Raw genomic sequence first — 16,001 nt, 5'->3', positions numbered from 1 at the left:
TTTATATAAAAACACAACATGAAAGATAGTAAACAGAAATATATTAATTACATCACATACATAAATACATTTATAACACTAGATCGACTTACTTGCATGGAAATGCCTGATCGACTAATCAGGTGTTCTAACAAAATAATAGGAAGAAGGTGGAAAAAGGAAAGTAAACAATTAGAGTACCACAAGTATAAACAAATTTTAAGGAATCGTATAAGTAAACTAAATTACACAACAACAATGATACACAGAGAATTTTTAAGAATAACAAGACAAAATGCAACAAAGCAAAATGTGCATACTATCATCCCCCCCTTTCATTAGTTGTTGTCCTAAATCTTGTTCGCAGCGGGATATTTGCTGGGCTGTGGCGCTCTCTCGGTGAACCTTATGTGATTTGCCCTGTGTGTTCATAATATGGAGCTTCTCCAAAATATTATGCACTTTTTGCTTTGTTGCATTTTGTCTTGTTATTCTTAAAAATTCTCTGTGTATGATTGTTGTTGTGTAATTTTATTTACTTTTACGGTTCCTTAAAATTTGTTTATACTTGCGGTACTCTAATTGTTTACTTTCCTTTTTCCACCTTCTTCCTATTATTTTGTTAGAACACCTGATTAGTCGATCAGGCATTTCCATGCAAGTAAGTCGATCTAGTGTTATAAATGTATGTATGTATGAGATATAATTAATATATTTCTGTTTATTATCTTTTCATGTTGTGTTTTTATAAAAAAAAGTCTTGAGAATTACTTCAGATTGAAGTCGAAGTATCGACCAAATGAATGTATGAATATTAACATAGTATTTTATTCAAAGCAAGGCCTCGAGCTCACAAAACCCTACATTGTCTGAAAACTCCATTAGTATCGACTTTGAACACGTACTCAAATCAATTTAATTGCTGAATGCATTAATCTATTAAAATTATTAAACAAATACTCACCATAGGAGGATAAGAGAGATATCTGTCGCTGTTCATGTTATAATATGAACCGTCTTGTGGAAGTGCTGGTGAAGGGGACGGAATATAAACACCTTTGTTAATAAGAATCTGATCATCATGTGCCCGGTGTTCCATTATATTTGTAATATTATTGTGTCGCGGATGTGGTAGAGTACGAGCATTTACTATAAGAAACAAAAAAATATGTTTATGCCAGAATTAAACGAAGTGTTTTAGGTGCTCTTACTCTAAAGGTATTTAACTTATTTGAGTGTTACAACCCGTAAGGCACAGTTAGCAGTCATATGGCCTTCTTGAATTAAGTCAACCATTTTGTAGATACTTACATTTTTCATTAGTGTTTATGGAAAATATGTGTAGGTATTGCAAAGTGTGAGTTTAAAACCACTATAACTTTATGTCTAGTTCCCATTTTAAAATTATTTTTTCATATATAAATTCGCCTTTTCAAAACGAGAGTACGGCAGTATGGTTTCCTATTAACACATTAGTGTTAAGTTTCATAGAGTGTCACGTTTCATATCTAGGAAACTAGTTTCATTAGTGCCTCAAGATGCTAGAAACAATTATCAAACTATTGATAAATATCCTGTAACATCCTAATTCTTTTTGGGTTTGACATATTTCATTTGACATGAATGATATATGTACTCTAAAGCAGAATTTTTTGATACTTGAACGAAGTTTGTTCTTTAAAAATACTAACTTATTGAAGCATTAAACTTTAGTTTTAAAAACATTCTAAAAAAGTTGCCTTAATAACCGGAATGCGTTTCTGAGATTTATCCACTTATTTCTCCTCGCTAGAACACATTGAAGCTAAATATTTTGTAGTCGCATTCCTTGTTATTATTTTTTCGGATAAATGCTAAAATATAAAGGCAGTAACCGATACTCTTATACCTTTTATAATAAAATCCCGTCAGCAAAAATTATTTCCAGGCTTTTAATTTTTTAGAAACTACTAAATCCGGACTTTCATTTTATGAATAAAAAAATATAAGCAAATTCGGACTTTCATATTTTAAGGACAAGATTGAAGTTCCACGCCATAACTAAGGAACGCCTGGTCCAAATGGAACGAATTGGATGTTTGTTTCAACAGAAAGCGGCAGGCGCGGATGTAGGGGGGATTTTATTTTTCAATAAGTACTTTACAGAACAGAAATGAAATATCCAAAGAAAACAAATATTCAAATGTTCAATACTTAAAGTATTTGAAAAATAAAATTTTGTATGGAAAATCAAGGCGTGGAAAGGAAAATATGTAGCATCAATACTGCGGGCCATTTTTGTCTCAACGGAATATCATACAGAGTAAAATTTTGCGTATGTAGTCTTCCTTGCGTGCAAAAATGTGCCCCAGAATAATTCTTCTTTGCACGGTTTTTGCAACAATTTTAAAAGTAGAAATTTATTTTACAGAAATAAAAAATGGCGGCCACCGTGGAGTGATGGTAGCGTGCTCCGCCTATCACACCGAATGCCCTGGGTTCACACCCCGAGCAAAGCAACATCAAAATTTTAGAAATAAGGTTTTTCAATTAGAGGAACATTTTTCTAAGCGGGGTTGCCCCTCGGCAGTGTTTGACAAGCACTCCGAGTGTATTTCTGCAATGAAAAGCTCTCAGAGGAAACTCATCTGCCTCGCAGATGCCGTTCGGAGTCGGCATAAAACAAATAGGTCCCGTCCCGCCAATTTGTAGAAAAAATTAAAAAAGGAGCACGACGCAAATTGGAAGAGAAGCTCGGCCTTAAATCTCTTCGGAGGTTATCGCACCTTACATTTATTTATTTATTTTTTATAAAAAATGTGATCTTAAAGAGTTTTTAATTACAAGCAAATTGCTGTTTGAATTGTCGATAAAAGTCTAGTTGAGGGGTCGACTCCTAATACGCTACCAAAAATATCGAGAGAGCTGTCAAAAGACGCATATTGACCTCGACAACAATAATCCGTAGGCTGTATCTCTGTCGGGAGATATTTGAAGTTGAAGTTGGCTATTTTCATATGGTTGTTGTAATGTTGTGTACCCACAAAAAAATTGTAAACATAAGTGTTTTGCGCGGATATAGTTTTGGTCTCCAAACCGGTGTTGGAACCACCCAGGGTAATTTTTTGTAAGCGCGGACGAAGGCCGCCAATGCAAAAAGCTGTTCTGCGCAAAAATACTATGGATACCAACCCCGGTTTTGGAGGGACCCGCGGGTCATTGTTTTTGTTTAATATCTTTTGAACGAGTTAAAATTTTTCTTTCTGCCTTCGGATTATTAATACTGAGGTCAATACGCGTCGCTTGACACCTCCCTGGATATTTTTGGTAGCGTATTAGCAATCGACCCCTCAACTACATAAACTTTTACCGAATTGTCAAAATCGGTGGATAGGCTGCTATTCAACTTTAAAAGAAAAAGGACAATTTTTGTATGTTTAATGGTGTGTTCACTTTTACTTGAGATTTTTTAAGAATAATGAACTTGTTATTCAATTATCATTTTGGTTTTATTGCCAGTAAATGTTTCCTTCTTTTCAGTTTTTCACAATAAAACCAAAATACTAATAGAATAACAATTATCATTTAAAGGTGTTAAGCTCATTAATTCTTAAAAAATCTTAAGTAAAATTGAACACACCATTAAACATACAAACATATAACTATATAAACTGAGCACGAGTTTAAATATAATACACAAACAATCTTCTGCAGTGAAGAGGAGTGGTACAATACCAATAACAAAAGGCACGCCTAGTACAAATTAATATAGAGACAGAATGTCTAAAATTGTGCGAGAGCGTATAAATGGGATAAAACTGAAATAAGCCAAGAAAGCAAATACCGCACAACAGCCCAATGGTAAGGCGATTGTGATTTCAGCAGTTTGACCGTGGTTCGATTCCCGGTAAAACCTGTTGAAATAAATAAACATTACGAAATTGCCTGACGATGATGACGTGGCGGCTTTCGAAATAGTACCATCGCAATATGCCAGTAAATGTTTCATTCTTTTCAGTTTTTCCTAATAAAACCAAAATAATAATTGAATAAAAATTATCATTTATCGGTGTTAAGCTCATTATTTCTTAAAAAATCTTAAGAAAAAGGACAAAGAAAATTCAAATGGCGATAATTAAGGATACAGTATTTTGTGGAAAAATCGAAGACGAGCATTTCTTTGTATTATCGACAGCTATCAAATAATATCTTTGTTGCTTAAAAATAAATTATGACATTTTTCGGTGATCACTTTCAGACATTTTCAGTGTCTTTAAACATAACACTTATTTACATTGTTATTATTATATTGTTTTATTAAAATTATATAAGTATGAAATGTACACACCCAGTGATGATAAAAGTAACAAATAAAAATTACAAAAGTTTTAAAGTTTAAAACAGAATACATACATACATACTTTGGAAATAAGCTTTGATGGAAGACGTCCTGGTTTGGGGTAATATAAACAGATCCAAATATCGTTTGTGAAAAGTAAAGTCCTCCATATCTGTCGTAAATAAACTTGCAATCCTGATAATCTATACATACGGACTCACTCACTAAACTATGTAGAAAGTCTGAAAATTGTGGGTGTTTATTTTAGTCATAATTATAAGTGGGATGTATCTACATATAACACACACACTACGGTCTTCCTATTTACGGGCATACCACAAAAGGAAACCTATGGATATTGCAGACAGTATACAACGCGGCGGCCCGATATAGCATAGGGGCTTTTCTTTCCACGCCAATAAGAAACATTCTCATTGAGACAAGTCTAATGACAATAGAAGAAAAGTTTAAAATGCAAACTGCTAAACTGATTCCCAAAATATATATGCCAAAAGAACCGATGTTTTCACGAAATATTCATACCCACAAAATTAGACGCGTACAATTCAATTTGGATCGCATTATCAAAATAGCTCACGAAATGGAATTAGTGCTGAAACTAAAACGAACATACATACATCACTACTAGGCCCGCTTGGATGCTAAAGAATCAAATTTTCCAATCTCTTGCACAACTGCCGAAAAGTTCCACGTCTTCAGCAACATATTTAGCTCACTTTGCCGAGATCAACAACACCCACTCGGACTGGTCTTTCGTTTATACTGTTGGTTCCAAGACAGAAACTGGAACAGATATCGCGGTCGTCGATCAAAAATTCGAAGTATTCAATTTGGCACAATTAAAAAACCACTGCTCAATTTACACAGCTGTAGCGGAAGGAATCTCTTACTCTGTTCAAACATACCGTTCTCTACGTGGCAAATATATAAACGCCATAGAAAACATTCTTAATGAAACCTCCACGATAGCAATAATCAGAGATATATTAATAACGCACTCCAACAAACTAAAGTTAATGTGGATTGCAGGCCATATTGGAATAATAGGTAACCATAAAGCCGACGAAGCTGCAAAATACGCTACCAAAGCACAAATTCTGCTGAAATAAACATACAATATAAATGATATAAAAAGAGCGATCAATACTTACTACCTCAATGAACGCATACATGTATGGAACATCTATCATCATTTCTAAAAGAGAATAAACCCTTGCGGATACGCCCCAAGATATCCGATAGAATGCTCAAGAATAGATATACATAAATACACCCGCTTAAGAATGGGGCACACACTGCTGACAAGGCTCCATATGCTCCTTGTAACCTATGCAACAACACTCCAACCACAGTAACACATCTGATTGACGAATACAACGGGTGAAACAGATACCGTAATAGCACAATCATCAACTTGCTTAAAGACCTTACTCACAATACATTAAGAAAATTGTCCAAACATTATTAGACTCCCACATTTATTATCTATACTTAATTATATAAAAATGCTTTCAACTTGTTATAGAAAATTGGGTTAGAGCTATTGATAGAGGTGAAGGCGTTTTAGCAGTTTTTCTGGACTACAAAAGAGCTTATGAAACAATAAATAGAAATTTGTTGCTGAAAAAATTAAGGGATATGTACAACATCACTGGATTTGTTTATGAGTGGTTAGAAGACCACTTAAGTGAAAGATTTTAAACTGTGAGATTTAACAATAGAGTTTCCAATGAGTTAGAAGTAAGACATGGCGTCCCCCAAGGAAGTAAATCAGGACCGTTGTTGTTTATACTATATTTAAACGATTCGCCAAATGTATTACATAATTGTGAAATAATTTAATTAAAAATTGCACATGGAACAACTAAAGACTCTCCTGAATTAAAAAAATTTCTTAATACCTCAAATCGCGGGCCACCTATATATATATATATGTATGTATGTAAAGTTAAATAAGCACGTTCACAAACATATCCATACCAACTGAAAATAGGTGCACCATTGCGTATACGTAACATTTTATTATTACGTATAAACAAATAAAAAAATTTGCAATAAAATAATACTGCGACTATAAACTGAGATATAACCCACCCTTTGTTTCAAGTTAGATCAAACTACACACGGGGTGCAAAACAAATTCAAAATCGGTTCAGTAGTTTAGGAGTCCATCGCGGCCGAAAATGTTGTGACAAGTGTTTTTTATATATTAAGATAACGTTACTAAATAAAGTGTGTTTTTCATTACTAAAAACAATAGAAAATTCAACATCGAATTTAACAGATACTGCAAGCAGATTTGCACAAAAAAATTTCCTATTATTAAAATGTAAACTCAAAAAATGCTAAAAACACCGTTTTTCGCACATTTAGGTTAGGATATCTCAAAAACCTGACCCTTAGGATATCTCGAAAACTTGGCCCAGCACAAATATGAGGACGGTTTTGAATTCAGCGCGCAAAAATACGTCGGAAATAAATTCCTGATCCAAAACAAAAAAAAAGCCAATTTTTGCAGGCCTGTGTTATCTAGTGTTATCATCTTTACATTAGGAAAACCCTGTAATATCTCTAATACTCTATCTTCCAACTTAATCTTTTCCTCAATTTGTTTAATCACCAAAAACTTTGAATATGCGTCAATACATATAATAAATTTCAAAGATTGAGCATAAAATCTGTGGACGGATTCGGCCTCAGCACGCAAAATACGTCAGAAATGACTTCCTGATCCGAAGCAAAAAAACTTGAAGGGCTTGACCTCATGATATGTGACTTCGACAACAGACCCCAACTTGACTTGACCATATCTCGGGAAAAAAATTGAATCGAGGTGTTCGAAATTGGATTTTGTGGGGAAAGAGTTGTTCTCAAAGATACTGTAAGCAGATTTGCCCAAAAAATTTCCTATTATTAAAATGTAAACTCAAAAGATGCTAAAAACAGCGTTTTACGCACTTCTGTAATATATCTAATACTTTATCATCCAACTTAATCTTATCCTCAATTTGTTTAATCACCAAAAACTTTGAATATACGTCAATACATGTAATAAATTTCAAAGATTGAGCATAAAATATATCCATATGGACCTGTATTCCTTCCTCGTTAGGTATAGGAGCCTCCCCAATCGGTATTTTCTTCGGGTGCCTGTCATATTTATTTCCATTACAAATATCGGTTTCTAATATATTCTCAGAATTGTTTATGCATTTCTGGCCAATAGTACATCGTACAAATTTGTTTTATAATTTCCTCAAAACTTCTGCGTGCTCTGTTATGTGTTTGTTCCATTATCGCACCTTGGTCCTCCTTGTTTGTTCCATCTATAGGAAAATTTCTGGTATACAAAAATTTATTTGTAAACGTTTCCTTTAATTTAGTTTTAATCGCATAGAGATCTTCTGGTCTTCAGTGAATTGAAGTCACAAAATTTGGTTGTATAAATTCTATTAAAATTGTTATCCAATTTTCCAAAGTATCGTATTCAATAAGATGTCTTGTCCTACCAAAGTTTACCACTGACTCATGTATGGCAAAACGTCCTTTACTCAGCAATATCTGCTGTTTAAACTGATTCAAAGGTTTTTTGTATCCGGAATTTCCATACCATCTGAGCTTTCTGCAGAATGCTGCGTAGCACGATCTAATGAGTCATCAGATACCTGATTCAAATATGGCCTAGGTAATGCATCCGCTACTATATTCACTTTACCTGAATTATAAATTATTTTTGGAGCATATTTTTCGATTATGGTGTGCCATCATTTCATTTTAACATTAGGGTGTCTTGGAGAATCCGAAAAAGATAATGGCTGATGATCTGTGTGAACCTCCTAATCTGATACTCAATAAAGGTAATTTCTTAAAGTTGTCAATGCCCAAACTATGGCATTAAGCTCCTTTTCGTTTGTCGCATAATTTCTTTCTGCCGAAATTAATGTTTTCGATATGAAAGTAATGGGCTTTCCTTCCTGACTTAATACTCCTCCCAATGCGTCATTTGAGGCATCTGTTGCCAATATAAATTTTTTTGTAAAATCCGGCTGAGTTAGTTCGACTTGGTTTGCAAGTAATTTCCTTAATCTTTCAAAAGATATAATTGCGTCTTGTTCTAATCTAACCTCGATGTTTTTAGACATATGCTGTGCCACATGTCTATTTTTCCCTGATAAATGCTTCGTCAATGGTTTCGCTATCGCTGCATAATCTTTAATAAATTTTCTATAGTAACCTGTCATCCCCAGAAAACTACGAAGTTGTATCACTATTTAGGTAATGGATACCTTGAAATCGCTTGAATCTTTTCCTGATCAGTTTTAATAATATTTTTTGCTACAATATACCCTAAAAGTTCTACTTTCGATTTTTCCAATGAAATTTTCATATTTGCTTTCTTCAACGTATCAACAACCGTCTTTAAATGCTCCGTGTGCTCCGATGGGTGAATTGTATGGGCTTTTACTTGGGCGAACCACACCATCTTGTAACAAAACCCTGATCTCCTCATTAACAAAGCTAATTGCAGCTAGCGGATATTGATACGTAATAAAGTGATAGTAACGTATTACTGAATAGCCATTAATTGTTTTAACTCTTTTTTGTATAGCCAATTCATTTCTATTCTTATAAATACCTGACTTTATATAACAGCTAGTTGCTCCTGTGTCAACTAAGATTTTAAAATTTTTACCTATTGCTCTGTCAGCAAGAAAATGTATGGCAAAGCTAATTTTGGTCTAAAAAATGATCCTCATTTATATTGTTAACACGTAATGTTTTATTGGGCGGTTGCACGGTCTGCTGCGTGCTTCCACGTGGTCTTTTTTCTATATTACCACTTTGACTGTTATTCTTTTGGTAATTATAAGCAGGTTTTAGCTGTGGCCGATTTTGTACCCTGATGCTGTAATCAACATCCATTGGGGTCGGTCGGGGTTGCACTCTTTCAATTCTTTGGTTAAAATTTCTTTGAGGCTGTTCTTGTGCAAACCTCAGATTATTATTGAAGCTTCTTCTATGGTTATAGTTATTTTGCCCATTATTTGCAGAAGGCGAAAAATGGGTCGGCCTACCGAACTGTAAAGCAAAATTTGCTCGCATATTATTAGACTCCAATTCCATGGCCTTTGCCAAAGCGTTCGGCAAATCACTTGGCGACAATTAAAACAGGATATTTGATAAATTCCAATTCAGTCCGGTTATAAATATGCGTAAAGCATCTCGCCTATTCTTGGCATTAAGTTCCCTAGTGACTGAACAGTCAGTACCATAGGTCGTGATCGTTTTATTTATTAACAACGTTAATTTCTCGTTAACCTTATTGTAATAATCAATTATTGAATTAGAGCCCTGTCTCAAATGCTCATCTCTTGTTCAATGATGTGGGCTGGCCTCTTGTCGGCGTATGCAAAATCTAATCGCTCCAAAATGGCATCAAAATTAAGCACTGTCCATGATTTGATAACAAATCATTGGCTTCCTGGGTGACCTTATTTCTCAATATCGTTAGTGCAGAAAAATACCTACGGCTGCCTTTAACGTATAAACTCATTGTGTTATTAGCGGATTCCCTCCAACTAACATATTTGCTTTGCTTTCCCGTGAATTCGGGAAACGACTTTATTATCTCTAAAGACTCCTCGTATTTTATTTGTTGACTGATAATCTCAGGCTTGTACTCCGCAATAGTAGCAGCCTGAGTCATCCCCTCGATTTCCCTGCGCAATTCCTCCAATTTTAATGAAGCGTTAGTCGCGGCTATTAACCTAGCCACTAGGGCTTCATTTTCACTTTCTAACGACATACTTCTAAATACTTGTATCAACAAATCCACACTTATATATTTTTAGTAATTGTTTTTCAATAGCGTAAGTACAAGAATGAATTTTTAATAAATAGCAAAAAAAAATTAATCGTAATTTACTGCCGTACTGCTGCTCTCACTGGTCCCGTAAAATCAAATTTATATACAGCTTCCATTTTTCCTCTGTTCCTTTTTGAACTGCTCTTCTCGTCTCATTTACTTTTTCCTCTTATTTAATGTTATGGTTGTATGTTTGTTTTGCTGTTGTTGTGATACGAATAGTTTAAGAATTAGGTGTTTAAATTTGCTTTTTGTTTTTACACATCTTATTAAATTTATTTCTCCATAAACTTATTTCGCTGTTAGCTGCTTACTTGTATTTTTTCTTGTCGATTTTCAAATTTCATGCCACGAACATCACATTAAATGATTTAAGTAATCGAACAGCGATTCAACAGGTGATTGAAGCTGTTTACTATTGTTAATGTTGTTTTCAAACTACTTGTATGAATTCACAATGGTAGTTAGTTAAAGTTTTGAAAACAATTTTTTGTTGTTTTACTTTTGTGTTTTTTTTTTGGTGTTTCCCGTCCCGTAACGATACTTATTTTAAACATTTTTTGTTGTTTTACTTTTGTGTTTTTTGTTCTTTCTCGTCCTTTGACGATACTAATTTTAAAAATCTTTGTTGTTTCACTTTTGTGTTTTTTTGTTCTTTCTCGTCTTTTGACGATACTTATTTTTTTCAACGCGTGCCCCACACGCTGGGCGCCAATTATCGTCCTCCTACTTTAGGAGGGGTTTTTTAAAAAATAACAAGTAAGGACGGGACTGTCTTTGGCTATGCCGAAGACTTCATACCTTTCATGAATGGGGCTGAACAATAATCTTATCCCGTTCGTAATCTCCGAATAATCGGATGTATAAGATAAGAAATATCTAGTAAACAGATCTACATACCTAAGCGATTTTTAAGATAAATATAAAATAAAAAATAGGTAGGTACTTTGTGTGAGGATGCAAAGTTTCAGGTTTTTTGTGGTCTGCATGAAAAAACTATGACTACGAATCACGTATTTCAACAATATATGACGTAAACGTAACTATTTGATGAAACGTTATGAATTTTGAAGCTTCTAGCCGTAAAAAAGAGCAAAAAAATACAGTTTATATGGGGTATATAATATAATGCACCACCGATCTCTATGATTTTTTCAGACAACAATATATGCTATATACGTAAGCATTTGGTGAAATTTGAAGCTTCTAGCTGTTAAAATGGGGAAGAAATTGCGCAAAGTTTCTTATCTGAACAATCGGTTGTATGAGATTATATATACCACCGGTCTCTATGATTTTTTCAGACAACAATATATGCTATACACGTAAACATTTGGTGAAATTTGAACATATCTAAACGATTTTTAAGATAAATATAAAATAAAAAATAGGTAGGTACTTTGTGTGAGGATGCAAAGCTTCACGTTTTTTGTGGTCTGCATGTAAAAAATATGACTACGAATCACGTATTTCAAAAATAGATGAAGTAAACGTAACTATTTGATGAAATTTGATGAATTTTGAAGCTTCTATCCGTAAAAAAGGGGCAAAAATGACAGTTTATATGAAGTATATAATACATATACCACCGATCTCAATGATTTTTTCAGACAACAATATATGCTATATACGTAAGCGTTTGGTGAAATTTGAAGCTTTTAGCTGTTAAAACGGGGCAGAAGTTGCGCAAAGTTTCTTATCTGAACAATCGGTTGTATGAGATATATACTATGTATACCACCGATCTCAATGATTTTTCCAGACATCAATATATGCTATACACGTAAGCATTTGGTGAAATTTGAAGCTTCTAGCTGTTAAAATGGGGCCGAAATCGCAAAAAAAAAATATATATACTATATATACCATCATATATATATTATATATATCACCAATCTCTATGATTTTTTGACACAACAATATATACTATATACGTAAGCAATCGGTGAAATTTGAAGCTTATAGCTGTTAAAATGGGGTAGAAATTGCGAAAAGTTTCTTATCTGAACAATCGGTTGTATGAGATATATACTATATATACAACCGATCTCTATGATTTTTTCAGACAACAATATATGCCATATACGTAAGCATTCGCTGAAATTTTAAGCCTCTAGCTCTTAAAATAGGGAGTAATTACAAAAAGTTTCTTATCTGAACAATCGGTTGTGGGGGATATATACTATATATACGACCGATCTCATCAATTTTTTCAGGCAAAATATGTGCAATATACGAAAGTATATGGTGAAGTTTGTAGCTTTAATCTGTTAAATTGAGTAAGATATTACAAAAATCATCTTTTTCTGAAAAATCGGTTGTATGGAGGATATATGCTATAGTGGTCCGATCCGGCCGGTTCCGACAAATGTCTAATCGGACACCCAAATACACCCGCTCACCAAATTTTATCAAGATATCTCAAAAATTGAGGGACTAGTTTGCATACAAACAGACAGACGGACATGGCTAAATCAACTCAGCTCTTCAACCTGATTATTTCGGTATACTTAATGGTGGGTCTATCTATTTTCCTTTAAGGTTTTACAATTTTGGGTTTCGTGACGAAATTAATATACAATTTCATTTTCATGAAAGGTATAATAAGAATTTTGTATGGTTAGTTACAGAATGTAACATTGACACCAAACTCAGAAACCAAACTGACTTTATTTTCCACAATTGCTCTTATTTATAACTTAATTTAATATTTACAATATAAGCATTGCATCGGATTTGCTAATGAAAACCGATGCGTGAGAAATGGAATATTTATTTAATGAAATGCCAGTGGCTTGAGAAATATAATATTTGTTTAATTTGTTAATAAACATTTAATGAAATGCCAGTGGCTTGAGAAATATAATATTTGTTTATAATTATTTAATGAAATGCCAGTGGCTTGAAAAATGGAATATTTGTTTATAATTGCCATAAGGGCACTGTGGGAAGTGTACTGTTAACTTGCAGACCATCAATGCTTAGTCTTACGAGAGCCCTAAAAACCACCCCGACAGCTGCACTGTATGCCATTCTGCACATTCCACCTGTAGACCTGGTAGCAAAGAACATAGCGTTAACAACTGCAACCAGGCTCGGTGCCTCGGGGCAGCTTGAGCGCCGACCATACGGCCATAGCAGTATAGCGTCATCAATCACAAGCCGAAAAGACTACCTGATTCCCTATCTGCGCTTCGAGGGCGATCTTAAGGCCACAATAGAGGTGGACGGTTGGCGCAAGGGTGCTCAAATGGCGGACGAGGCGATATATGTGTACACAGATGGTTCCAAAGTAGTGGAAGGAGTAGGGTCTGCGGTATACTGTGCTGATCCGGAAATAAACAGATCCTACAGGCTGACGGATTACTGTAGCGTTTTCCAAACGGAAATAGTAGCCGTAGCCACAGCAGTAGAAACCCTGGAAGAAAAAAGCCCAAGCTGCAATCGTGTTAACTTTTATATTGACAATCAAGCAGCAATTAAGGCAATAATCTCGCATACCACAGCATCTAAATGCGCGTTAGAGTGTAAGCAGTCCCTGGAGAGAATCGGGACAGGGAGATGCATACATCTATATTGGGTCCCAGGGCATATGGGAAAAGCTGGGAATGAAAAAGCGGATGAATTATCTAAAAAGGATGCATGCCTTGAAGCTTGCTCCGTAGGTGTCCCAATTAGACTGGGCGAAATTAAGCGAAGGCGAGAGTTGCACATGATCGACCAAGCAGGAAAGGCGTGGGTTCAATCGCGGGGCTGTAAAGTGTCGAAGATTATGTGCAGGTCTTACAACCTTAGAATAACAAAGTTGCTTCTATCATTAAAAAGAGAGGGCTGTATAATCATGACGGGTATTCTGACTGGACACTGCCTTCTGGCGTCACAGGCTTGGTCAGTAATAGCAGATGTAGGAAGTTCGGGCTGCAGGAGGCAACGATCGAGCACGTTCTGTGCACTTGCCCTGCGCTTGCCAGGCTAAGACTCCAGCTATCAGACCTAGAAGCAGCAAGTGGCTTAAATCCTAGGAAGCTTCTAGTATTTGCCAAGAGGACGGAGTTATTTTATAACATAGGTCCTGGTTTTTGATAGGGGTTTTCAGTTTGGTCGTTAAAACAAACCTCTGGTAATACTACGGACTTATTCAGTCTATGTGAGGTCCTCATGGACCGGCCAGTTCAACCTAACCCAACGTATACAACATAGGATATTACACTATTACCTTCGTAGCAGAAAAAATACATGACATATGTATGTGGATCTCTTCTTTTAAACTCTACCCAAATAGCAAAAACTCAATAAATTTACGCTTTGCGGCGTAACGGAGTAAGCCGGGTACTTGCTAATAAAATATAAAACTTTACCTGAAGTAACTTTATTAAATATTCGTCTATGGCCGAAGACCTAAATTGTTAGTGCCTAGTTATAAGCTTATTTGCAAAATTCATTTTATAAATAAACTGTATATAATAATAATAATAATAATAATAATAATAATAATCTTTATTATCTTATGCATTCATACATCATTGGCAATAATAGATAAGTACACGCATATAAATAGTTTAATAAAATAATAATTAATGACGTTGATTTTAAAGCTGCCTTCGACAGCACGCTATGTCGGAATTCGGTTTCCCCGCAAAATTTATACGCCTATGCAAAATTACGTTGAGCAACACCATCAGCTCAGTCAGAATTAGGAAGGACCTCTCCGAGACGTTCGAAACTAAAAGTGCGGTTTCTTTAATTGGATGCTGGAGAAAATTATACTAGCTGCAGTACTTAACCGCTCTGGAACAATATTCTATAAAAGCGAGCAATTACTGGCATTTGCTGATGGCATTGACACCATCGGCTTAAAAACACCCGCGCTGTTAGTTCTGCTTATTCCAAACTTGAAAAATGATCGGTAAAGATGGGTTTGATGGTGAATGAGGACAAAACGAACCACGCTACTGTTGGCAGCCATAATTTCGAAATAGTAAAATACTTCGTTTATTTGGGAACCATCATCACCACTAACAACAACATCAGCTCTGAAATCCAGCAAAGAATCATTCTTGCCAATAAATGCTACTTTAGACTAGGAAGGCAATTGAAAAGTAAATTCCTCTCTCAGCAAACGAAAATCATACTCTACAAGTCATTTATCGTACCCGTCCTGCTATATGGTGCAGAAGCATGTGCCATGACAACATCAGATGAAGCGGCTCTGGGAGTGTTCGAGAGAAAAGTTCTTCGAAAGATTTACGGATCTCTAAGCGTTGGCGAGTTCCGAAGAAGATTTAACGATGAGCTGTACGAGCTTTACGCAGACATCAACAGCGAATTAAAACGCAGCGGCTGCGCTGGCCAGGCTATATTATGTGAATGAAATATGACGCTCCAGTTAAGAAAGTGTTTCTATCGGAACCCGCCTATGGAAGCAGAGGAAGAGGGTGGTCCTCATTCCGCTGGAAAGACCAGGTGGCAAACGATTTAAAATCCCTGGTGTGACCAATTGGCGCCAGTTGGCAGAGAGAAGAAGCGACTAGTGCGCCTCGTAGGACGGCCATAACCATTTAAACGGTTAAGCGCCAATATATTTAATAAATACAATAAGATGTTGAGTATTGTGGGGTGACTTGCTTCTCTGTGGGTGGTATATATTGGATTAAGCAAATATCCACTCCTCATAAAAATTTTTTTTTTAATTTTATAGTAGTACAAGTGCCTCACAGGAAGAGTAGTAAGACCAGACGTCGGCAAGTAGTTAAACAATTGTTCGCGCTCAATTAATACGTACTAGTAGTGCCTGTGTTCGAAAATCGACCAACGTGT

At 35.2% G+C, this 16,001-nt stretch overlaps 1 protein-coding gene across 5 annotated transcripts in view; it reads right to left on the bottom strand.

Annotated features, from left to right (window-relative positions):
- Positions 1 to 16,001, bottom strand: part of sns (sticks and stones) — a 1,009,476-nt gene that overhangs the window by 38,093 nt on the left and 955,382 nt on the right. For all 5 annotated transcript variants that reach the window (XM_067773057.1, XM_067773055.1, XM_067773053.1 and 2 more), the window contains one exon: positions 944 to 1,128. In XM_067773057.1, coding sequence (XP_067629158.1) covers positions 944 to 1,128 — 185 coding nt within the window. The remainder of the gene's footprint in view (positions 1 to 943; positions 1,129 to 16,001) is intronic.

This window comes from Eurosta solidaginis, chromosome 3 (assembly GCF_040869045.1).
Source record: "Eurosta solidaginis isolate ZX-2024a chromosome 3, ASM4086904v1, whole genome shotgun sequence".
Classification (NCBI taxonomy): Eukaryota; Metazoa; Arthropoda; class Insecta; order Diptera; family Tephritidae; genus Eurosta; species Eurosta solidaginis.
Note: the sequence above shows the minus strand (reverse complement) of the source record. Positions and strands in the feature narration are given on the sequence as shown.